Below are 24,737 nucleotides of genomic sequence, written 5' to 3'. Positions count from 1 at the left end.
CCGGAGGAGCTTGCTGCAGACCTGTAGGTAAAGCAACGTTTGCCACGGTGCCTGCGGCACAGAGTATGGCTGCGCTGGCCGTGTGCAGTGGGCTAGGACATTCTTTGAGATAAAGCTCTGAAAAACTGCTACAAAGCATCCAGGCAATGTGTGGCACAAAGCCTTTTTTTAATCCCTTAACCCCACACCTTCGGTTTTGAGCATAAGAGAAATACTCTCTAACCGAAAAGGGACAAACACGGTACAGAACATAGTTTCTGCTCCGGGTCCTTCTGGCTCGACTGAAGCTAGGTTGAATTAATTTCTTAGAGTGCTTTTTACTAATTCTTCCTTGCATGCACTCCATTACTGTTTTCAGGCCGCCTTATCTCTTGACCTGCTTACAGTGCATTGTACATCATTATATAATGTACCCTTGGCTCAACACAAAATACCAAATCCGTACAGTCCAACAATGAATTTCTGTGAAGTGCGCTGATCTTATTATGCGAGTTCAATATGCCATGAGACAAAAAAGGCAATTATGTAAAATCTGTACTCCTCAAATAATTCCCAGAAATGCATGATATTCTTGAGTGGAATATTATCATATTCCTTGTATTTGCTTCCAGGCGAGTTATTAGGAAAGAAAAGAAAAGGGTTTATAGTTGTCTGGCCCAGTCGGTCTAATTTTAGATCCCCATCGGCTCCTATCTCACTGGGTGCACAATCCCTTCAATATATTTTAAAAAGGGGCAAAAATCATTATAAACAATTTTAAGGGGGCTGATTGTGAGACAGATGACAGACTTTGCCGACGTGGAGCAGAGCTTGCACATCTCCTAGCTTTCCCTGGAGCACTGCCACGTTTGCTTTGAAAGACGGGGGGGAAATAGCCACCAAAACACGCAGTGAAATGAAGCACTTCTCTTGTCATTGTGGGTAGGTAACTAAAACCTCGGTGAAGCTAGATTTTACTACAGGTGATCCAGGGACACAAACGTGCCTTACGGTCCTGGCCCTGCTTATGAAGATACAACAAAGGGTTTTCAGGAGCCCTGGTTATTGCTGATGTTTGCATGAGCCAGTATAGAATGCTTCTGAAATTGCCGTCAGCAGACTTCGAGCCATGGTATCCCCTCTTCTTGTTTGGAAGTTGAAGGCCTTTGTGACAGGGACGCGGTGTTGCCACACAGAGTTCAGCCCCTGGAGCTGGAGGTGGGGCGTGCGGAGGGAGCACCTCCACGCGTGCCATGGTGCGAATGCCCCAGCGTGGACCAGGACAGTGTGGGGCAGAGGCAGGGGGTGCCTGGACATGCTCTGTCTCATGGAAATGGCATTGCAGAGAAGTAACAGCAGCACATCTGCAAAGCTGGGGTTGTGGATGTGTGTTGTAGGGAACCCAGGGAACTCCCTGCAGCTAGATGTTGATGTCAGGGGCTTGGTAGAGATGCAAGGAGAGGGAAGGACAATAAAACCAGAGGAGGCAGTTGAAAGGGAGGGATGAATTCTTCAGTTCTCTGAGGAGCTTCTGTAATTGTTGATTAGAGATTTTTATGCCTCCCCCAAAATGCTGGCTAGTACTGACCAGATCTGAAGTCAGCATGTTGACAAACTGCTGGTCTGATTGTGTAAGCGGGGCTTGAGTTCTTGGGAGGACGGTGTGTGGTTGTGGGTCTCCATTCCCCCCTGCAAGTGGCCCTGAGAGCTTTCCTCTCCAGGACGTACCTGGTGGCACAAGAGGCTGGGTCTGGAGGGACAGCTGTCCCAGCAGGTCCGAGCGGAGCTCTCCTTCGGGACGCGCTGCGGTGCCGTCAGGGTCCTTCCCTGCGCTCTCCCACAGGGAATTGCTGCCTTGCAGTGAAAGGAGGAAAGGCTGAGGTATCCGAGGTGGATTACATTTATGTTCCTTGCTATTCCTGGGGGTAACTACATCCAAAACTCATTTTTGCCTGTGTCACTGGGGAATTAGAGGTCTGTCTCTCCCTCTTCCCTCAGAAGTCTATAAACGCAGCATTACTAATCCTTTATATACCATTGCATGCTGCACTGCTGCTTCCATGCATGTATATCTGCCTTTATGGTAACTGTAACCTTTTCTTGAACCAGAGATTTTCCTGAACAAGAGCCCTTTGGGATCTGTGTGGGTTTTCCTGGATACATTTTTAATAAACACAATAATTTGACTGCAAGCCCATTACCTATCCCCTGTTTGTTCTATGGGATAGTAATTTCCATGCCTGCAAAACCCACTAACTCATAGGGCAATCAAAGGAAGAATGACAACCAGGACAAAATTGGTATGTGTTGTGATAAACCAGTCCATCTTCAGCATCATGCACTGTAGCTTTATATATTGCCTGTAAATAATGTCTTCAAAAAGATATTAAATCTTCAGAAAAAATCAAGCCTAATTGTAACTATATTTTTGTTTTCCATTTTGGTTTATGTACAGTATATGACTTTTGCAGAGACATTTTTATTCCAGGAAAATGACAGGCCAACAAGAAGCCATAATTGCACTGATTTTTAGAAGTGCCTGCATTACTACAGATCTGATGTACTGCAAGACATGAATCAGAAAAATTCTATTAAAAAATCTCTTGAATGGCTGACACAGGAGTATTATCCACGATGATTAATTTGACTTGGTCATTATGAACACAGACAAGTCTGACAAAATTGCATTTCATTCCCCACTGAATTCATAAAATCACTATACACATAATAAGAAGTTATAGTTCTCTGCTATCCACTATTCTTGACAGGATTCCAGTTCTGGATAAGATACTGATTAAGAAAAAAAAAAAAAAAAAAGTGGAGGGAGAGGGGGAGTTGGGAGCCTTTTTAGAAGCCTACAATAGGGCTGATTTCTTTTGCTATAAATTGTTCATAGAGCTCCATTATTTTTAGCTTTTTTTGGTGAAGTGGTGATGCAGGTCAGCCACAGCTTGGACAATATAAAAACATAAAATAAGCTTTTATTTACATCAGTGGGGATGCAGGAGAATCGCATGTGCATGTTTCACATCATCACTGCCAGGAAGCCCTGCTGGGCTGTACCTGAGGGCACGGGTACATCGCTGCTGAGCCAGAGCCACGAGCACATCCTCACCCAGGCTGAATCTTGGGGATTGTCCATCCAACAGATGATTAATAATATCTGGTAGCCTGTTCTTCATTTCCCACCCACATAAACAAGGTACCAGTGGACAGGTTGAGGCCAGAGACTCCAAAGAATGTTGTTTCTGGCTTTGGTAGATGTAAAATAACAAAAACAAAACTTCTCTGGTGAGTAGCAGAATTGGGTGCATGCCTCCCAAAACTTTATCTTTCTGAGTGAACTGAGATCTTCTGTTCCCTCTGGATATTGCTGGTTGGTTCCCCTCACAGTCCCCGTCCTGCTGAGCACCATGGCACCGCATCACAGCCATCCCTTCGCTGCTGTAGCGGCTAGCCACGGAGATCAGTGACCGTTAGGCGAACAAGAATGTTCAGGACCTCGGTGTTGCCCTTCCGTGCGCATGTGGTTTTATGAAACTTGAGAAAAGAGACTTTTTTTGCACTGTTGAATCTGACTGAAGCCATCTGACAGGCTCAGCTTTTGGAAAACCCGTGGCTCTGTGGCTGCATGGGGTTTGTGTCTGTAGGAGGTGGGACAATGTCAACTCATGTCAAGTCAGAAGGTAAACGTGCCGCTCTGTCCAGAGGCGAAGCCACCCCGTAGCACCGCTGTTGGCGGGCGGCTGGCTTTCTGCCGCAGGTTGTCGCAGCTCGGAGCCTGCCCCAGAGCAGTGCCCGCACCGTGGGGGGAGACGGGGAGCAACGGGGAGCGTGGAGGTGTGTGCTTGCTTTCTAGGGCAACCAACGCTTGTTCAGGATTTAAAACCCCACCACTACAGGTATGGAGCAGTAGCACAGAGGCAGGCAGGTATTTCCTGCCCGTTGCTGGCTGCTCTGCTGTGCTCCCAGCCTCCCCGGTGTGGCTGCCTGTTACTGAACATTGTGCAGACGCTTCCAATGCACATCTATGCTCATGCAAGAACTCCTTTTCCCCTTTTCAACCACATTCCCATAGTCAAAAACCTGAGCATGTGAAAATTAATGTAGAAGGGACTGGGAACACTTCAAAGACAATTTGTAGATTGTATGTGACTGACTGTTAATAAATACTTCTTTACAGTATTTATCCAACTCTACCCAAGTAATTCATTGGCCCTGCTATTCACACGCTGGATCTCTCTGTGTGAAGATGAGGCAAATCAATTTCCATTCCTAAGACCCAGAGCTGCTGACGCGGAAAATCAGCGCTACTTCACTTCTTGGCACGGGGCTTTGGGAATCACAGGTGCGAGCACAGCCCTCCGGCACCCCCCGCCCCCAGGAGAGGTGGTGCTGAAGGGGTCCGCAGCCCTGCCTGCAGCCCCCTGGGGCACCCCGCGGCGGGCACCTGGCCCTTTCCCTTGCTGGTCCCAGAGCATTTCTCTGGAGTTTGCAGCATCCAGGTGACCTCCACCTTCTCCTGCCACCTGAAGTAACGTTTCTGTCCCTGTGGCTTCAGCGCTTTGCAACAAACAAAATACCTCTGTGAGTCATGTGCCGGAGACACGTATCAAAATCCCCTTCTTGCAAATGTGGTCGTGCCTGTGCTGGGTAACATGTGTGGTGGGACAGCAGTTTGGGGGCTTTTAAGGAAATACGGGGTAGCTTGCCTTCAATAAGCTTGGATTTTCACTTTTTCGTGGATCTTCTCTCAGCCTGGGGTTCCCTGCAGCTTGTGTGAATGCTGGCACATCCTTTTGTATATGTGTAAGAGAAATAAGGAAAGTCCCTGTAGGACAAGGCAGTGTCCAGCTTCCGTACAATCGATATACCCCACACGGCACCTGGCTGGTTTTTGCAGCCCCTTCCCCAAGCCGTGCTGGTAGAGCTTGCGGTGCCGGTGGGAGAGGAGTGCTCTCCCTGGGGACACAGCCCTCAGGACCCAGGTCCTGCTGCCGTCCCTGTGTCCAGCTGGGCTCAGGTTGCGGGGGGTGGCGTGGGGATTGCTGTTGCTGTTCGTGGGACGGTGTGGGCACCCCATCACCTCTGTGTCCTCCCTTCTCCTTATGCGCACCAGGAGCTCAAGGTGCAGCCCTTGGTCGTACCAAGTAGGAATGTTTTCTTCACTTTGCAGACTTGCCAGGTTGGATTTGGTCTGGTTAGACCCATCTCATCTCTGAAGTATCTTAGAGGGTCGCATTCCTACGGCAGTAAGCTCTTGTGTTAGCTGTAGGGAAAACCTTGTTAGTAGATGAGGGATGGTACAGGATCCATGGTGGATTGTGTCATCTGGACGATTAGGGTGGGATGGATCACGCCAGCCTACGTATTTCCTTGTACCTTACCAAGAATAAATGTTCTCTCTTAGGCTCATATTTACTGTTGAATGTTATTTGACAGGGCAAATATTTACCTGCAATAATACTGCAAATCTCTATCCTTCTCCCTGTGAATAATATTTCTCTGAATCAATGCTTGGCTGCAACTCCTGGATCCTTGTGGATAATCACACTGAACATGACTCAGTGGAGAATTGGGGTCACTGAGCGTTTGCCTTGCTGCCAAGGAGAACGGTTTCCCAGGTCCTTGGTCAAGTCACATCTTCTATGATCAATACCAACACACAGTGGAGAGACGGTGCCGGCTGGGTGTGGAGTGTTTTGTAAAGAAGGATTGTGCTTTCCCTCCCTTCCATGAGGGGAAAGGTAGGAGAAAAGTAAAGGCTTAATTTGTAGACATGCTCAACACTTGTAGCTCCCTCCTGAATCACCTGCACGGCAAATTCATAGTGTCTTTTAAAACATGGCTGTGGTTATGGCTTTGGCTGAACCACAGCTGGTCCCTCGAGCAGCACTGCATTGCCATGTCTGGATGTCCCTGAGTCTCAGGTTAGGTGGACATGTGAAGCCACCCAGCCACCATGCAGCGGTGGGTGGGTGCATCCAAAACAGCCTCTTGGCTGTGGTTGTGGGGATGCTCCCCTGGGCTCAGGCCCATAGTTAGGGGGGGGGGGGGGCTTGTTACTGGCTGGTGGTGGGACCTTGCCAGGGCCTGACTTTGTTTGCGGTTCAAGAGGAGGTACAGCAGAGAAGCAAAAGGTAAAGCAGCAGCAACATTGAGTGTGGTTTTGAGTCCGATGGCAGAGGGTGTGAAGGGTCACCATGCCCATCAGGCCACCCCACCGTGCAGAGGTGTGGGACACCCAGGGCATGTTGATAACCCACAGATGTGCTCCATGTCTGCAGCAGAGATGAGCCATTTGCCATTGACAGACCTGTGCTCAGAGCCACCTCCCACCCGAGAGCCTCCTCCTGGGCTGGGCTCTGTGTGCAAGGCAGAGAAATGTCTGGGCTCAGCTTACATCAGCTAGGAGAAATGGAAATCTGGCCCAATGCCTTGGATAGATCCGAGAGCTGGGAACGGGCATCTCCATTCCCATCCCTGCACGCCCCATCAGTCTCAGGTGCACTGGGGATCAGGCGCAAACACATCCAGGGGTGTTGTAAAATCCTGGGTGGTGTGGCCTGGCTCTCTCAAAGCAGACAAGAAGGCTTCGTGGCTGAAGCTGTCACTCCCTGCTCTTCTGCCTGCTCCCAGGGCAGCCCCCTGAGCCAGCGCACGGCCAGCCTGCATGGCTGTAAGGCAGCTCTGGCTCCAGCGCCGTTTGCCTGACCTTCCCCCAGCGCTGCCTGGTGCAGCCGGCTGATAAGAGGAGAAAAAAAGTGGGATTGTTTCTCTCCCACCCTGGAGCAACAGCAGCAGCCTGTTCCTTTGTTGCGGGCATTTGCACTGTGTTACAGCGGTGGGGGATGCTTGCCGTGAACATGCTCAGCACCATTGCTTGCTCATTGCTGGATGCTGACAGTCTGGAGTGAGAGCTCCTCGCTTCTCTCCTTGAACCGCAGTATCTTTCAGATGCAGCTTAAGAGCATGTAGAGAAGATGTCCACAATTTGATAAGCTTGTAATTCAGGTGCTTATGCAGCCATATAAAAGAAGATCCAGTTTTGCTGTTGTGACTCGGGTTTCCCATGCCTGGGCTGCTGGGAGACCGGCAGAGGGACCAGCTCATTCCCCTGTAAAGCTCTTGTTCTCCACCCGCTGTCTTGATTTAGCTCCGTGTGCATATGGGGGCACCCTTTAACTGCAGCTCCTGCTTCTGCACCCACAAACGTGCACTGCAGAACCACTTGGGCCACGGCTGGTACAGCTTTACTCAGTGTGCACAGTGCTGTTGCTTAAGCATGCATACAAGAGGCAGGGACTTGTGTGTCCTCCCTCCTCGCCCTCAAATAGCCCTGCTCCCCCTGGTTGGCCAGGGCCATCCTGCAGGTCTCTGCAGTGTCACCCTCAGTTCTCCCTCATCCTTTCCCCAGGGACTTGCTCCTGCCTCCTCCTTAACCCTTTTCCAGCCTCACTGCTTCCCTGTCTACCCTCTCAGCCTCCTCCCGCTGCACAAGCTGTTGTGTCCTTCTCCGCTATCCTCATGTGGGTCACCCGCAGCTCCTGGGCGTTTTGGGTGCCTCTTATCCATCTCTGTCTCCCTCTCTTGAAGAGCATAAGGGAGTAGTACGGGAAGCCTGGGAGATCTTGGCACATTGTTCCCATGGCAGGGAGCAGTGTTTCATGCTGGGGTGTCTCCAAGACCTGCTGGTGCTTTTGGGTTGTGCTTGTCAGGGCCACTGCAGCTCTGGCAAAGGGACCTTGCTGTGCAAGTCCCCCCATGCTCTTGCAAGGGCATCAGCAGTCCTGACTTTCCTCTCAAGTGAATGCAAGTAGCCTGTCCCCAGCCCTGTGCTCGTGAGCTAGGAGGGAGCAGCCGGTAATGTGGTCACCTGTTCTGACTCCTCTTGGGCCTGGATGTGGCCCAACTGTCACCTTGCTGGGAACCAGAGCCTTTCTCCCCATTACAGACCCTTCCATGTTTCCCCATGCTGAGGGCACAGATCTTGGGAGCTGTGGCCCAGCAAGGCATGATGAAAGGGTGGCGGGGAAGCTGTGTGGCATGAGCAGAGCAAGATGGGTGCATCCCTTCATGTCCCCGCAGCACCTCCCCTCCACCCTCTGTCATCTGACTCTGAATCTGCTGGTGGACGGAGACAGTCCAGAGACCCCTGTTCAAACTTGGATTTCAAGAAGGAAAAATTGTTTTTAAATACGATTTTGCTGCTGTTAGTTGTCCCTTCTGCAATGCCATCCTGTGGCACTGCTGTGCGAGCATGGAGCATAGCCCCGGTGCTGTGCTCAGGACAGTTTGGTCCATGCCTGGTGCCTGGTCTTGCAGCACAGCCCCTGTAACTGGAGCACAGAGAGATATATGAGGGTCTGAGGGCAAGGAGGGAGTCAGAGAAGAGGCACAGTCCCCTCTCTGGGGGTGCTTGGCTCCATCCTGCTGCTCTATCCGGCTGCAGGCAGAAGCAGAGCTTTGCCACTCCAGGCAGCACCCATCTGCCCTGCAGCGCGAGCCGAGAGTGGCTTTGCAAGAAGAGGCTTGTTGTTTCAGCTGATTTCAGTGGTTTAATTTTAAGAGGAATAATGTGTAATCACAACAACTGTCATCTGTTTGACAGTGGAAAATCCTAGATCTTCCGTGCTTTTTTGTGTACTGTAATGGGCAGCCTTTTAGCAAAGCGAGCTTCTGTGCAATTGCGTTTGGAGTCCTGGCGGGATGAATGGGTTCAAACCAGCTCACTAATCTAATTTGTAATGTATCCTTATAACATATAATTGGCTGTTTAATTTAATTCAAATTAACATAAGAATAGGAAATATAATCTGCAGCGTAGCCCACATGGTGGTAGAAAGGAGTGTTGGGTGTTACTGGCAAAGGGCTTGAGATGACGGCTTTTGTGCACGCGGCGTGAGACCACCCTTCGTGGGGACGGAGGCGTCACCTCAGACATGTCAGTAGGCACCGTGTGTGACAATAAATCACCCCCCTTTCCTGCCTTCCGAGTGTCTATCTGTCTCATCTCCCTTCCTTATCTTTCTAGCAATCTATTTAAAACATATATAGAATAAACACGGCTTGCTTTGGAAAATTGTTCGTAGCGATAGGGTGTAAAAGCTGGCAGGCACCGAGTCTGATTCTGTTGATTGGATATTGTCTAATCTGATTTTGATTGTGTACAGCTTTGATTGTAATTTTGATATGTCTGCACAATACTGTAGCTGTTCAGAAAGCTTTGTGATTTAAACAGGTCTTTTTTTCTCTTTCCCCCCCTGGGCTGAATAGAGGAGGCAGAAATGTGCGGGGCGCTGGGCTTTCGTGCTCCTCACAAAACCACCTCAAAGGCCTTCGGTGAGCTGCTCGGCAGCAACACAGGGAACTTGTAGTTTTGAAGAGAGCTTTAGGAAACTTTGAGTGGGTTTTACATAATTTAGTTAAGTACAGTAAAGCCACTTGCTTATATACCTGATACCAAAATAAACCAGTTGGAGGAACAAGTTTGCTGTGCAATGATTTATTTAAATCCCTTTTTGTAAAGCATGGAGTGAAATCCTCTTAAATAACTGGGAAAGAATCAGTGTACCTCAAAAAGCGTAACCCAAATGGAAACCTAACTACTCGACGTCTTAAAGGGGATCGCTCTGTCTGCTGTTGTGTACATCCTCTCAGCCCCCTGCCTGCCCCGTGTAATGCCACTGCTAGACAGCGGCTGCCTGGAAAAGCAGCTGGGCTTGGGTTTGCCCCGAACAGTAACGGCTGGTACAGGGCTATCTCAGCCCGGGCTCTGTCTTGTATTTCTCACGCACTCCTGATTACCCCCAGCCGGTGGGAATCTCAGGCGAACGTGAAGGCTGGGGTGGGATGTGCGCTGCCTGCTCTTCTCTCTGTCTCTCTTTGCAGCAGGACGAGGCGGGGTGAGAGGCAGGGGTTCAGCTTAGCAGAGGATGGGCTGCTTCCAGCCCCAGCTTTGGGGTGAGGCAGGAGTGACCCCCTGCTCCGACAGCCCCTGCTCCGACACCCGTCTCTCCCAGGCAGTGCTCCTGCTGCAAGCCCTTCCACTATCCAGATACCTCCTTGCTCCCCGTTGCCTCTCCCACTGGCTTCTGTATTCCACTTAAATATGGGGTTTATTTTATTTTATTAAGGGTTTTCTACCTGCAGTCTGGGGCAATGAAGAGCATGAATCCAAATGTGAGCTCTGGGGCAATGGATTAATAAAGCCTACAGTGCTTAACTGGTTTTGCACACATCTGGGGTTTTGCTCTTAAATCAAGTATTAAGTCAAAATCCAACCATGAAACTAGGTGATCGGGGAAATTTAGCTTAAAATCCATGTGTATAATACTATGGCTAATCAGAATTTCATATGCTGTAATAATATGTGAAACAGTAGATGTTTAGAATAAGCCTCCTCTGCCAGAGACTCATTATGTTCTGTGTTGATAATTAATAATTTTAGATAAATTCACACTTACATTATGAAGCAAATATGTTTTTGTCTGAAGTGAAAACGATAGCACAGGTGCAATAACATATTCTTTCTCTATATAAATTGGAACACTTAGAAGTAAACAAGCCACCAGAAAACATGGGAAGCACGAGGAGTACCAACATCTCTGTGTTTGTGGTCACCTCACGAGACCGTTGGTAGGGAGGTGAGGGAACACTTGTCCGAAGGAAATTTGGATAAGGATATAAGGAAGGACAAATCTCCATATGTGGTAGATCATGCAGGCTTTCTTTAACGGATTTTTTAAAAAGCGATGGCTGTCTTTCCAACTCTCCCTCCCTGGTTGCAGCTTCTGTGCTGGAGTTTGTGAGGAATCAACAGGAATTTTGTTCCCACGTACTAGTTATTTCTGCGGAGCTAATTCTCATAAAAACTCTTGAAAATACAAACTGTAGATACCATAAGAGCTAAGCTGGATGCCCAGAGAAAGACTTTTGACTTAAAAATGCTGCAGCAGGTTGGGAAATGGCCGTGCTCTTTCACGGCTGTGGGCTCTGCGAGCATAGCTTGCCTGGCTGTGGTCCAGGCAGGGAGAATTCTGCTGAGGCTTTGGTGCACTAGAGATGCACTGGTGGGATGCAGCGTGGGAGAGGGGAGCACTGGGGGTGCCCAGGGCGGATCCAAGTTGTGCAAGGACCCATGGTGTCCCTGACAGATGGTGTGTTGCTACCACACTCACTACCTGGCTCCCATCTAGTTACAGCCTGCTGGTGTCCAGGACTAGAGATGTCTTATTAAAGCAAAACCATTTTCCCTGGGATGTGCTTTTGTATTTCTTACACAAATAATTGTTTTTCTTTGCTGAAGCAACATGGCAGTGATACATTGCAAAATGTCTTTTTCATGTTTTAGACGTATAACGGTCAGAATGAGAACAACGAAGACTATGAGATCCCTCCCATAACGCCTCCAAATCTCCCTGACCCTTCCCTCCTGCACTTGGTGGACCACGAAACTGGATATCACTCCCTGTGCCACAGCCTCCCTCCAAACAGCCTGATACCAGCGTACCCCTACCAGAACATGGACCTGCCGGCCATCATGGTCTCCAACATGTTGAGTCAGGATGGGCATCTTCTCTCCAGCCAGCTACCCACGGTCAGTGATTTTTCCCCCTTACTACCTTTCATTCAAGCTGCTCTGTATTTCGAGTTCTGAGTCAATTGAATGTCAAAGGATGTTACAACAAGTTGTTTGCGCTGGGGGTCGGGAAGATCTGGTGACAGCCCAGCCTCACTGCCCTGCTGCCTGCCAAGGTCAGGGTGCAGTGGCAGATGCCGCATGGCTGTGGTCGTGGTGGCAATTTTGTATTTCCAGTTTGGTGTCTTCCTGAGCTTTATTAACTACTCAAGAGTCGAGGGGGAAAGTTGCTTTCCTCCGTGTACGTAACGTCATCACTGAACTGAGCAAAGTGCACGTGCTCCATCCCCCACGTGAAGGTGACCAGCTGAAGCCCCTGGTTCATAACCCCTACGCCCTGCATCCTTTATCCTGCTGGGAAAAACTCCCAGCCCATCACTGCTGTGTCCTGCTGCCAGGGTGGCCCCAGCGGCATCAGCAGGAGCATCAGTGTGAAGGGAAAGCGTGTCCTGTTGATTTTGAGGGGAACAAGATCCCTCCTTGCACTTGCACACTCAAATTGCCTCTTGGCTCACGCCGTGGCAAGGAGATACCTTGTGAAGTTTCAAATGACTCTTCTGTAAGAATAAATAAGGCAGGGATAATGAAGTAAAGTGCAGCTCTGGGAAGAAACCTCAGGGCCAATTAGACCTTACGATGCTTCTGTATCAGCAGCACCGAGGAAAGGTTGCGACTTGATTTTGACAGTGGTATTGAATTAATACTGTTGTTGTTTAATAATGTTTTCCTCTTTAGCAGATTTAGCCCTATGGTTAGTTTTCTGCATTGTTTCTCTCAAAATCATTGATTTTCATGGGTACCGTTGGATGGCATCAATATCAAACAGAGTTAATTTTACTTAAATAGCATGCCTGCGAGTCTGCACTCCGCTAGCTGGAGAACATTTGGTGTTGATTGCTTGAATAGATAACGGTATGAAAGGTAGTGATATTTAAATATTTGAATGGGATATTATCTCTTAGTCTAGGAAAATCCCAAGGCTTTCTAAAGTCTTCATGCGTCTCCAAGTTTAATTGTTAGTGTGTTTAAGAAAAATATCATGTTCTGCCCATCAATATTGAACACAAGCATATTTCTGTGGAATTAAATATTACTTAGGCCTCTGTGTTAGCTTTTAGGTTCTTAGGTGATTAAAACATTCATTTCAGTGACAAAAAGAGTTAATTTCAGATGAAATATTTTCCCTTGGTTTAATTCAAAGCACAGCCCCTTTGCCTGACCCCTATTTTCATAACACGGTAATTTTATCCTGTGTTGATTGTCTCATCTTTGAGAGGTGATATTGCACTTATAAATCACTTTCTAAAATACCTAAAGAAACAAGAATAGTGGGATTTATTAAGCAGCTTCTGTACGTCTGAAATAATTTATTTTGGAGTAGTCCTTGGGAAATGTTCTCTTTCTTACTTTATGGTACTGTTTTACAAATGCAGCATGGTGACAATAAATCAGGACTGAGCCAGAGAAGATAAGAAGGGGGCTTAGTGGGCTGTAAACGTAGAATAGAGAGATTAAGATTTGTTTGCCCCTTACCACAAAAATAAAAAATCCAGTGAACCCTGAATTTTCCAGCCGATAGTGGATTGAAACTGTTTCGTTTCCAGCGGAAACCCGTGGAGCTGTAATACATCTTCAGAGGTCCCAGCAGCAGAGGAAGCAGATCAGGGAGCGAATCGCCTTGCAATTTTAGCTCCAAATTGTATCCTGCCTTACCCCCCGTTAAAGCCTTTTTTCCATGCCGTCAGACTTCTCCCACTGAAAGGTAACACCTTCTAGCCCCTCCCCACCCCCCTTTTTTTTTTGGACACCCAAATTGAGTCTCCCCTTACTCCACCTCCAGCCCATGACAGCCTCGTTCATCCCATAGGAACTCCCATTAGTGGTAAAGGGAGCAGCGCATGCAGGTAACACAATAAAATCCCGGAGTCAGAGCAGATTTTTAAACTCGGATGGTTAATACCTCGTGCCCAGCGCGCTGCAGCCCGCTCGGCGCTGGCCCCGTGATGCCAGCCTGCTCCAGGCATCGCTGCACCCCTGCACCCAGCCACCTTCGGGTGGGAGTCTGCAGCAAGGAGCCTCCAGATCAGCAAAGGGGCTTGTTTGCTAACGCTTCCAAACAGAGAGGACGTGTCGCCGCACGGGTAGTGACGGGAAGCCAGTCTGGGAGCGAGCCTCGCCTGAGCGCCGCGGAGGCGTGCGGGGGTTTTGTCTTTGTTCCAGGACCGACATCGCTCATGCAAATGCTGGAGCCGGGAGCCTGGCTCCTTGCTGCTGCTCTTCGCTGTAGTTCGGACCCGGTTTTGCATAGGCAGCTATTTCCTGCCTTGGCTGCCGTGTCTCTTGGTTTGAATACAGTGACAAATGACAAGCAATTCAAGGTAAAGTGTTTAGACATTGGTCAGACTTTTCCCTAAAAAACTCTTTTTTTAAGACTTGGTATTTTTTTAAGGCATCATCGTGACAAAATCTCGAGCTGCTGAAAAGACGTGAGCTAGGAGTAGCACTGGGGATTCGTATTTTCCTCTGCAGTTCAGAAGTGAATAAGGAAAATACAGGTGCAGGTTACTGTCCCCTTTGGCCTGTCTCTTGTCCTGGGATGTCCCAACATCATCCTTAGATTGAATTAAGCCTCCCAGTGCCTCTGCAAGGGAGGAGGCTGCTGCTCCCATTGTGCAGATGAATATCAAGTCAGAGTGAGTTTAAATCAGCGCAGAAATTCCCATGGCAGGGTGAGAGCTGGAGAGGGAAGGTGGATTTTGGTGCAAGCTAGACCCTGTACCTGGCTCCAGCCTGTCCATGGGGTGTCAGGAGCTGGAGCCCCTTGTTCGAGCAAAGCAGCTGTACCCTGCTGGGGAAGAACCAAGGCCACCATCACCTCTGCGTTTCCTTATACCTTCAGCAGCAACAGCCAGAGCATCCTCCACGCCACCAACCTCCGCACACTTCACTCTGCCCCATGGACCAGTCTACATTTATGTAACACAGTTCTTCACTGCTGTTTCTGTCACTTTATCTCCTTTTTTTGTTTTACCACCACCAGTTTTTAGAAGTTAGGGAGTTTTCAGACACTGAAGGTAGGATGCAGGAACCTGATGGGGAGAGGAGCAGGGATGGATGGGCAAGAGTAGGCAAAGAGATGGCAGAGGAGGTGATGTTAGGGGGACCAGTGGAGCAGGGAGCAGGGAGGCTGGGGTGGAGGCAGGACTGGCTCGTTTGGGGAAGGCATGATATTTTTTGTGTTGGTGGCAAGAAACAAACAGGAAATTCTTAATACAGCGGATATTGTTTTTCTACTGTCCTCTCTTTTGCTATGGGAAAAGAGGAGGGAAAGAGGAGGAATGGCAAGAGGGAAAGAAAATGGGAGAGATGTGATTGTCATTGAGAAATGGGAATGTTTAAGAGAAATTAATCAGAGAGGAAAAAGGATGTTTTCCTTGGAAAGAGTATGACTTTGCTCACTGTGAACATCCCAGCAGTGTTACAGCGTGGATAAGTAGCTGCTGAACCCTCTGGGGATCCACAGGGAGACCTGCTGGGCTGGGACCGCACCAGGGCTGGGACCAGGGGGCTGCGGGGATGTGGGGGAAAACAGGGGAGGGGGCAGGGAGACGTTGGGAATCGGGGCAGCGATTGCTGGTGAGGTGGGGTGCCCACTGGGTTAAGGAGCTGCTGTGAATAAATGAGATCTCAGAAGGGATTTGGCAGAACGTATTTGACAGAAACAAAGGGCGATCAAGGTCAGAGCCCAAGAATTTCTACGCAGTGCAAACATATTTCCATAAATATTAGATAGGAGCTGAGCAGGCTGGGGGTATCTCTGCTTATTGGGTAGGACAGAGCCTGGTGCTGGGGTGGTGGGAGCTGGGAGCCCCTGGCCGGGGGGACAGCACTGCCCCGAGCCCACCAGCACTGCCGGGAGCCCCGACACCATGTGCTGCTCCCGGCCTGGCCAAAGGACGTCGCCACGCTGGGGCACGCTGAAAAACCAGCCTGTTCTCCCATGGCGAGTGCTGTGGGGCTGCAGCCGCCCCGCTCCGCTCCTGCTCCGCTGTGCCCGGGTGAAATCAGGGCAGAGCTGCACCTGTTCCGTGGGGGAAGCATCAGTTCGGATGTGTGGCAGCTGTTACGAGCAAACATTGGGTTTATAGCAGGTATATCGAGTTTGATTGGAAAGGCTGGCAACTATCTCGGTGTCTGCATCTTCCTGGTGCTTCTGACGGTGAGAGACCTTTGTGACTGTTTTAGAGGCACTAACATTTCCTTGAGCCCAGTGCGGTAACTTGTTTCTTGTCGCAGCAAGCTGGTGCAAGTGAAAAAAGGCTGTGGCCGCAGCCTGGAAATTCTTCGTTTCAGTTTGTTGGGTGAAAGCAGATGATCTGAAAAATATTAAAACTCTTCAGTGGAAAAAAAGCACATTCATGGTGTACAAATACCAAATTCCAAGTTACTTGTGGAAGCCGTTCACGTAGAGGGTAATGGGTAAATGGGGGTGAACTGTGGCAGCAAGGATGAGAACAACCCTGAAATTCCTGGAAAGTCAGTTGGTTGACTTTGCAGCCTGAATAGCTGTTTCCCGATGCTTTGCTGTGGAACAGAGAGCAAACAGCTCAGCAGCATCCCACCTGCTTCCCGCGTGGGAGGTGGAACGGAAAGGTAGCCCTTTCCCAGAGCTGGGGCTCGCATGCCTGGCTGTGGGGGGACGTGATCCCGGTAGGCAACGCAGCTTGTGTGTTGTTGGTAAATATTTCCGATACATCAATATTCCAATCATCCTGAAGCACTGCCTGTTAAAAGAAGTTACTTGGGATAATCTATATCCCAATGCAATGTCCGTGCAGCAGCGCCCTTCAGAGCAAGTTCATGCTCCTTGGAAGAGCCTTAACAAATAAATAAATGAACAAGCAAGCAGGCAGGAGCCACGGCCGGGCACGGCTCAGCCGGCTCCGTCGGACCACAGGCTGCTGTGTGTCACCAGCAGCAGCAACTCAGCAGGGTCCCCTGTGTTCCAGCCCTGGATAAGATTGCTCTGGCAATTTTGTGTTGCGTGCTTTAGATTTTGACTAATTTGGCTTTCTGCTTATTAATGGTTCAGTATTTAAAAACTAAACTCCTGAACATGAGCCCTCGGTGGAAAATAGTAATAATACAACCATACATGAAGGGTTCTTTGTATTAAACAGAGCCCTGTTTGCAATTCCCTGCTAGTGTTTTTCTCAGAGGCAATAAATGAAAGAAATATGTCTTTTTAAATTTTATAAAACTCAGAAAAATGGTTTTAAACAGCTTTTCTTCACCTCCTATAATTATTTATTTTCAAACAGTCCTTCAGGGTAATGTTCCGTTTTCTTATTTCACACTCCTTTTTCTCATAAATGAACCATCACTTCAATAAATCATTATGAAAACAGAGACTAACACAAACCCTGAAAGGTTGAAAGATTTATGTAACACATTTATGTTTTCCATTTTCTCATTCTGGTACTCCACTGCTAAAGCTAAGCTAATAAAAGCTGCTATTAATATTTCTTGTTGCCTAGCAACCGCAGAGAGGGAGTAATAGCTTTAGCTAGAAAAATAGATGACCGATAAGGAAAAATTCAATTCTTTTATTATCTCAAGGGAAAATGGGCTTTTACTGGAACATTATGATGTACGAGTGTGAAGTTGAATACAAAGGATATTTTTTCAGTTGTTTTTCTATTTTTAATGAACGTTATTTTACCTTCACAAACTGTTTAAGGCATTTGCCCCACCTACTTGCGAGCTTAATTTAGCAACACCCACACATGCTTCTGGCTTTAAGTATCTGTTGGCATTTTCATTTGAAAGCCCCCTTCCCTCCCTGCCTCCCCCTGAGCTTTATCGCTTTGTCATAAGATTTCACTCCAGGTTGGAACCTGGGAGACAAGATTCCCAATCAAAGAGAAAATTGTTCTTGTATGTGTTTAAAAACATGCTCTCTGGGAGGAAGGGGCACGTATGGATAGTTACTTTCTGAAGTTTTCACTGTCATGTTTGGGGAGAGCGGGGATGCTGCTGCTCCTGCCTGTGCTCTCAAAGCGACTGCTGAGGCTGGCGATGCAGGTGCAGAGCTGGTGCCTGCAGGCATGTGGGTTCCCATGGGAATATGGGTCCTCTTCTGTGGGAGAGGTTCTCCCAAAGCTTCCCCGTCATCCTGAGCACCGGTACAAGCTCCCTGCAGAGCAGCAGCCTCTCTGCTCACAGAGCTGATGCTGATGTGTCTGAGCGGTCCCTGCCAGGCGTCGCTGGGAGAGAACTGAGGTGCTGGGAGTCACACTCGGGTCCCCGCTCGGCGAGTGCTCAAGCAGCAGCAGAGCTTACAGGGGCTGTGCACTGGAAGAAGGAACCTGAGGGACCGAGCTCCTACCGGTACGCTTGTGTGGTCGGTCCTTGAGTTCACCCATGGGTATCCCAGTTCTGAGATACGAGAAAGTCAGGTGTCACAATACACTTTTCACACGAGTGAGCTCTTGTGATAGCTGAGAAGCAAAGCAGATGTGGATTTTGCTTGGTAATGCAAGATTTACTCACCAAATGAGGGAAAGGAGGACAAGGTGTCACCTCGACCTGCCGGGTCTGGGACGGGGTGACTTTCACCTGCCAGGGTGGGGATCTTGCATGGAAACCTGCCTTTTTTCCCAAAAACCCCTCAGAGCTGCTGTCCTGCAGAACTGCTCCTCAGCAGCTCAGCTGGGCACGAGGGGACACTGCCAGGTCTCAGGTGACCCCCAGCGAGGTGACACCCCAGCCTTCATCCAGAGCAGCCTCTCCAGGGGCAGATGCAGTCCCAGCTCCCCTTTCCCACTGTCCATCCTCTATGGCTAATTAACAAATGAATTAACAAAGTAATTTGCTTTGCAATAACCCAAGTTGCTTTTTCCAGTGGTGTAAAACCCTGGTTTTGTGTCGTGCTGGGACGTCCCCTCCAGCATTCCCCCTGCCTGTGGCGGGCCGGTGCTGTGCAGGGAGGAGGTGAGGAGATGGGGAGCTGCGCTGCTGATGCCGGAGCTTGTTGCACTCATAGGGCAATGGCCAACAGGTTGTTGAGAAGTGCCTTTCCAAAAGGCAGGTAGATACCCAACCTGGGAAGGGGGACGCTGCTCCTGTTCATGTCTTTGTGCATCTCCTCCTTGGTGCTTTCTAAAGTGGGGTTTCCCTTTGCAAACAGTCTCCTCCTAGCAGCCCGGATCATCTGAGAAAAGAGGCTTGATTGCAGCCTTCAAACTTTGTGGAAGGATCTGGCTGGTGATCAGCACCTCTCAGGCCCGGTTTCCCTTTGGCATATCTCTACGGAGATGGGATCTGAGACCTGCGATACACACAAAGCGCTTGGTCTTTCCTGGGACGTAGCAAAGGTCTTCCCAAGCTTTGCAGGCTTCTGCCAGCTGGTGCCGGGTTCTTGCCTGAGGGGATCCTGCCTCAATGTGACAAATTCCACCTGGACCTCTCAAAGGATGAGTCACGTGGGATTACTGCATCCTTTAGGAGGTCTCACCCTTGGGAGATTTTCTGTGATATCCACCTATAAGTTACTTTTGCTCTATATTATTGCATGACTATAATCATTATTATTGTTGTTGTTACTCTATATTATTGCATTGTTATTATTGTTGTTATTATCATTATTATTATGGTTACATGCTGTTACAATTGTGACGTCATGTATATTATATATATATATATCTGGGCAAGAGCCACACCTGCTTGACATGGTGCAAAACCTACAGGGAGGAGATACCCCTACTTTGGAGAGCTTACTACCTACAGAGGTGACAGAAAAATAATATAGAGGTGCAAAGCAATTGCCAGAGGTGCACAGGCGATCTGCTGCCTGTAAAACACAGTGTTCTCATGCTGCGTGCCCTGTTCATCACACCAGTGTCTAGATTTCTTCTTCCCCTTCCATCCTCCTCCTTGCTGCAGCCACTGCTACATGCTCGCGTCCACCCTTTTCTTTCTGCCCCATAACAGGAGGATGTAGGAAAGCGCTAAAACGTGCTCATAGCTACGGCACCATCCCATGCCTGGCTGTAGAAGTGTCTCTCTTGTCTGTGTCTCTTTTGGTTTTGTGCTGCAAACTGGCTCCTTATCTCCCCCTACTCATTGCTTGGCCAGAAAGACAGCAGGTCCCATCCCAAGGTGGTGGGGGTTCCATTAAGCAGCATCTCTGTGCCACATGGTCGTCCGGTTGTGTTGCACCTTTTAACTATTCCATAGAAATCCGTCCTCCTAATCTTTCCTTTCCTCTCCTTGAGCTGGTCACTATCTTTCTGATAAGCTGGTGCCTCCAGGGTAGTCGCACTAGTTAGAGTCGCCTTATCAGCAATAAAATAACCGTGCCATAATGGTGGGGAGGGTGCACGCGTTATCCCCAGAACATATGTCAAGTGAGACGGTCCCTCTTGTTTGCACTGTGCTGCGCGTTGCTGCCATTAAGCATTTGCGAAACAATTTGGTTTGCTTTTGTAGCAATTTAAAATACTACCAATTGCATTTAAGTCTGCATTTAAGTAAACTTCTTTGGAACAGTAATCAACACTATAAATACATGGTTTATGTAATGCCAATGAGGAGGCTCGTTGTGAACAGCATGTATGTATTAGTAGTGTAATTAAAATATCAATTACACCGTGTTGACGGTTTGCCAAATAAATGGTTTTTGTGCACAGTAAACTTAATCACTCCAAAGTCTACTCACAAGACCTGATGCAATCTCAGTGCCAAACTAGTACAACATAAAAACAGCATTTGCTAAAGCACGGCTCCAGTATTACTTTGCGTAATGGGGCTGCACTCCATAGCTGGTATCATGTTCTGAAAATTATCTTTTAATGTACAATTTGTATTGCTGAGAAATGTCACTTACTTTGCAGAATGTCTCACCAGCATAAAACCTAAGATTTATTCCTGTCATTTTTTGTCTCCTATGCCATGTTGATAATAAGAAGTCTACTTTATGTGTGTAATGCTTATGTCAGTTTTGAAATTTGGGGTTTCATAAAAGACAGTAGTATAAATAAAACATGATATAAATTAAAAGTATAGTGGAAAATAAAATCTGTGAATTATAGTAGCGGATAAGATGAATATGAAATGAAGGACGTTTTCAGAACAATATCAAACAACTGGAGTAAATATGTTGGAAGTACGGGGTGGATCTTTTTAAAGAACTGATTCTGATCTTAACATGCGTGTGTCTGTCGGATGCAGCCATGGGATGGATGCCTGTTACTCAGCTTAGGTTTAACCCTTTCGGTTTAGGTTGTGTACTTCTGCAGGATGACATTTTTTCTCCTTAGCAAACCCACCTGAACAGTTCTTCTGGCTGAGGCTAAAAGTACATTTTGCCCACATCAAAAAAAAAAACCCCTGCAAATGAGAATGTGCTTTGAAAAAGTGAACTAGAGATTTGGAGAAGAATTTGTTTGGAGTCTGGTATGTGGCTCTGGGGAAAGAGTGCCCCAGCATGCCCCCCATCTCCTTGTCGGGGATTTGTCACCTTGGCCCCAGGAGCAGGGGGGGTGCATCTATATGGGCTTTCTCCAGCTGCTTGGCCTCTGGCGTTCTTGTGGGACCATCTCTGCCACCTTCTTACCTCTTGTCACAGTCTGTAAAAATGTAGGACATTATGCCAAAAGGTTGCAATTGAAAGGATAAAAAGATGGAACAGTCAGATAATGCCAGAAAATGTTGAAATTACCCTTGCCCATGCAAATTTGTTTGGGGCATTGCAAAACATCTTGCCTTTAATTGCAGCATGAGATAAACTACATCACAGACTGTCTTTGCTTAAAGGTTGGTTGTCTTTGGCATGATGGTTTTAGGTCTGGTTTGGACCTCAGAGACCCCAGCCCCTTTGGGAACAGTAAGAAAAGGTAATGCTACTGTGTTGCCAGGGTCTCTGCTAACCAAGACCTGTGCTTGACCAGCAGCCTGGGCTCTGTGTATGTATCAGGACTGCAAAAAAGTTCATGCGAGAGCTGCAGTATCTTGCTGCTTCCATCACCTCCCACTGAATGCGCTCAGCTCTCTTGCAGCTCATCACCCAGATGAGCTTCCACCCTCCCCAAAATGCTGTCTTTGTGCCTTATTTTGTGCACATGAGTCAGTGGTGCAGGTTATCTGAGGTCTTACTTTTGTTTGGGTCACACACAGGAAAATACAATCATTTCCAGGCATCAATAATCCCCAAGGCGCGTGTCTGCATCTTCTCTTTCATCCTGCTCACTGCCTGTCACTTCTGCCGGCACAGGGCTGTGAAACAAAGCTGAGCTTTCATTGACACCTGCCTGGACTGGCAGTAATGGTCTGATGTGGGGAAGGTGGTTTTGCCAAATAGATGGAGCTCCTTCCATCCCACTGGGTGCTTGCACCCTATATTCACCTTGTTTGCTGCCCTTTCTCTCTTGTGCTACCCTCCCCTCTTTGCAGTGTGTGCTTGTTTCCTTGGGAATAACGAGGAGATGTGGCTGTGGGTCTGTGCCATGTGGAAGAGCCTCTGGAAGACAAATGAAGGTTTCTAATTTGTGTCATAACCTCCGCCACACCGTCAAGTCTTCATGCTCCCATGTGTTTACACCCCACGTTGTAATACAACAGAAAGTCTTCTTTGAAGTGCTTCAAGCAGCTGTAAATAGAATAATTTTTTGCCAGTTTTAACCAGCAGCGCCTCTGATGCAGGAAAAACTGTGTGCTGTCAATTATCCCACTAAAGTAGCATATCTGGCAACTCTTTGCCATCCATCTTGCACGTTTTGATCAATGTTGCAGCCCATCTTTAATTGCCCTTATCCCTTAGATCAATCATATTTATCTCTTCGCTGTCATTTGCCTCCTCTTTGCATGTTACCAGGTTGCATTAACCTGCTCCAGCAATTACTCATCGCCCCACATTTTCCTTGCCGACAAGGAGAGTCTGTGCAACTTTGAGGCTTGTTTCCAATCAACACACACGCTGCGTTCCATGGCTTGCTTTCGGTTGCCTTTCCAGAAGTTTCCTGCCCAAATGGCCCAGTGGTGGCTGGTTTTGGAGGCAGAGGCAGTCCGACCCCGCAGCTCGGTTGCAGCCAGCACACGCCCGGGGCGGGAGAGCACAAAAGGATGGAAATTTCCATGGCTTTTGTTTCAGCTGTAGAAGTTATGATGACTATTCGCTGCTGTAGGTGTGTGCACGTTGAGTAAGTCTTTTTTTATTATTTAAATGGGAGCCGTTTTTGGAGGCAAATAACAGAAAGCGCTTACAATAAAAATAATAGGCTGTAAGAGGCTTTGTTATGCAATGAGGAGATCAAAGAGCTACGTCAGTCATTCGGCTGATCACTCAGCGCGAAGGGAGAAACCGTTTCTAATTGGTAGGTAAGATTTCCTGGGCTGGTAAATATAAATGGTAATCCTGGTCTTTTTAGGGGAGATTTCTCCTGCCCGTGGACTCAGTGGGGTTTGCTGTTAGTGTGAATGACAGCAGAGAGCAGGAGAGAATATAAACATGGATCTGGAGTCAGATTGCCCTTTCTTCACCAAATACCCCAAATCTCTTCCTGCATTTCTCTGGTGGGGTGGGTGTGGGTCTGGTAGGTCCAGCTGCCAAATTCAGACCCCCGCAGAAGAGCAGAAGTGTTGACCCTGTGAAGCACACCCTGCAACACGCAGCGCCCAGCAGCCCTCCCTTCTGCCCTGGTGGCACAGGCTGCCACGCATTACATCCCCAGAGCCCAGGAAAACCAAAGTTACCATTTAAATGAAGAATGCTGCTTGAGTCCTGCCTCTGTGAAGAGGTGTGGGATGCAATGTCAGGAGAAATCATAATGATTGCTACAGATGCAGCTTGTCACAGAAAGAGAAAAATGTTTCTGTATCTGATGCATGGCAGCGAGCCAGTTGGTAATGCTATATGTCCAAGTGTTTCACTTCGCCTCTGCTGGCTGGAAAGCATTCCTTAATGCTCTGCATGGCTGTTATATTTGTCTCCCAGCTCTGCAGAATCCCATTAGGAACCTTCCGTTTACACCATAGAAATTGTTTGGTCTCTCTGAACTGCCACGCAAGGCAGGGAGAAGTGTATTGCTGCAATTCTTCAACATCCGTAGAAATTGCCAGTGTTATACTTCTCACTTACCTCTCTTGCAGTGGGCATTTCTCATTACAGATCAAGATGTCCTGTAACTGCAGGAGGCAGCTGTTAGACAGCGTGGTGCTGTTGGGGGGAGCAGGATCTGCTCCCTTCCCCTCCAGGCACCAGCAGTGCAGCACCTGGGGCAGGCAGGCAAGACCCATGCCCGTGATGATTTGTGGGGATCTCTCAAGGGTTTTTTTTGTTGCCCTGGATGCTGTGTTGTTTATGCTTTGTTATTAACAATGCTGGATGTAGGCAGTGAGGAGTAAAATTTGAGGGTGACACAAAGAAATTGGACGTATTTGGGACAGGAAAAAGAGAATTCAGGAAGATTTAAACATAAGAGGGAAATGGACTGCAGGATCAATATGGCAGTTTGTTCAGCGTGGATACATGTTGAATTAATGCACGTGGAGGAGAAAAATATTCACAATTCATAAAGCTTGCAGTGCTCTGAATTAACTGCCAGAAAGCACATGGGTTTCTCCCCAAAAAAACCCTGTGCAGGGACAAGGGCAGGAGAAATTCGTGGCAGAGATTTGGAGATTTGTGTCCTGTGTACTGTACTGGTCAGCCTGTCTCAGGCAAGGAGAAGGGAAAAAAAAGAGGCTCAAAGAACAGAAACAGAAATTATCATGGGCCTGAAAGCTCTTTACAGTGGCAGATACTACGTTTAAGAAGGAGGTGAATAAAATAATTGAAATTATAACAGTGCATAGAACAAATGAGAGAACAGCTAGATCAGGAGTGTTCCTTAACAGGAACACTTCATGGGAACTGAGATTTGGAAGTTCAGGGCGATAAAAGGGAATACTTTTTTCCACACAGGCCAAGATAAACTCTGTGACTCACTGAGAGTGAGGGTGAAAGTAAAAACACCAAAAAGATATTTTTAAAATGTTTATGGATGCACCAAAAACATGGGGAGTTGCTGCAGTAGATGTTAAAATGGATGATGGTGGAGAGGAGGAGGCAGTTCTTGCA

The 24,737-nt window shown here is 48.0% G+C and overlaps 1 protein-coding gene across 8 annotated transcripts in view; it reads left to right on the top strand.

Annotated features, from left to right (window-relative positions):
* TOX2 (TOX high mobility group box family member 2) overlaps window positions 1-24,737 on the top strand; it is a 150,690-nt gene that overhangs the window by 77,197 nt on the left and 48,756 nt on the right. For all 8 annotated transcript variants that reach the window (XM_080403787.1, XM_080403786.1, XM_080403791.1 and 5 more), the window contains exon 3: window positions 11,333-11,578. In XM_080403787.1, coding sequence (XP_080259913.1) covers window positions 11,333-11,578 — 246 coding nt within the window. The remainder of the gene's footprint in view (window positions 1-11,332; window positions 11,579-24,737) is intronic.

This window comes from Falco punctatus (assembly GCF_963210335.1).
Source record: "Falco punctatus genome assembly, chromosome: 10".
NCBI lineage: Eukaryota > Metazoa > Chordata > Aves > Falconiformes > Falconidae > Falco > Falco punctatus.
Note: the sequence above shows the minus strand (reverse complement) of the source record. Positions and strands in the feature narration are given on the sequence as shown.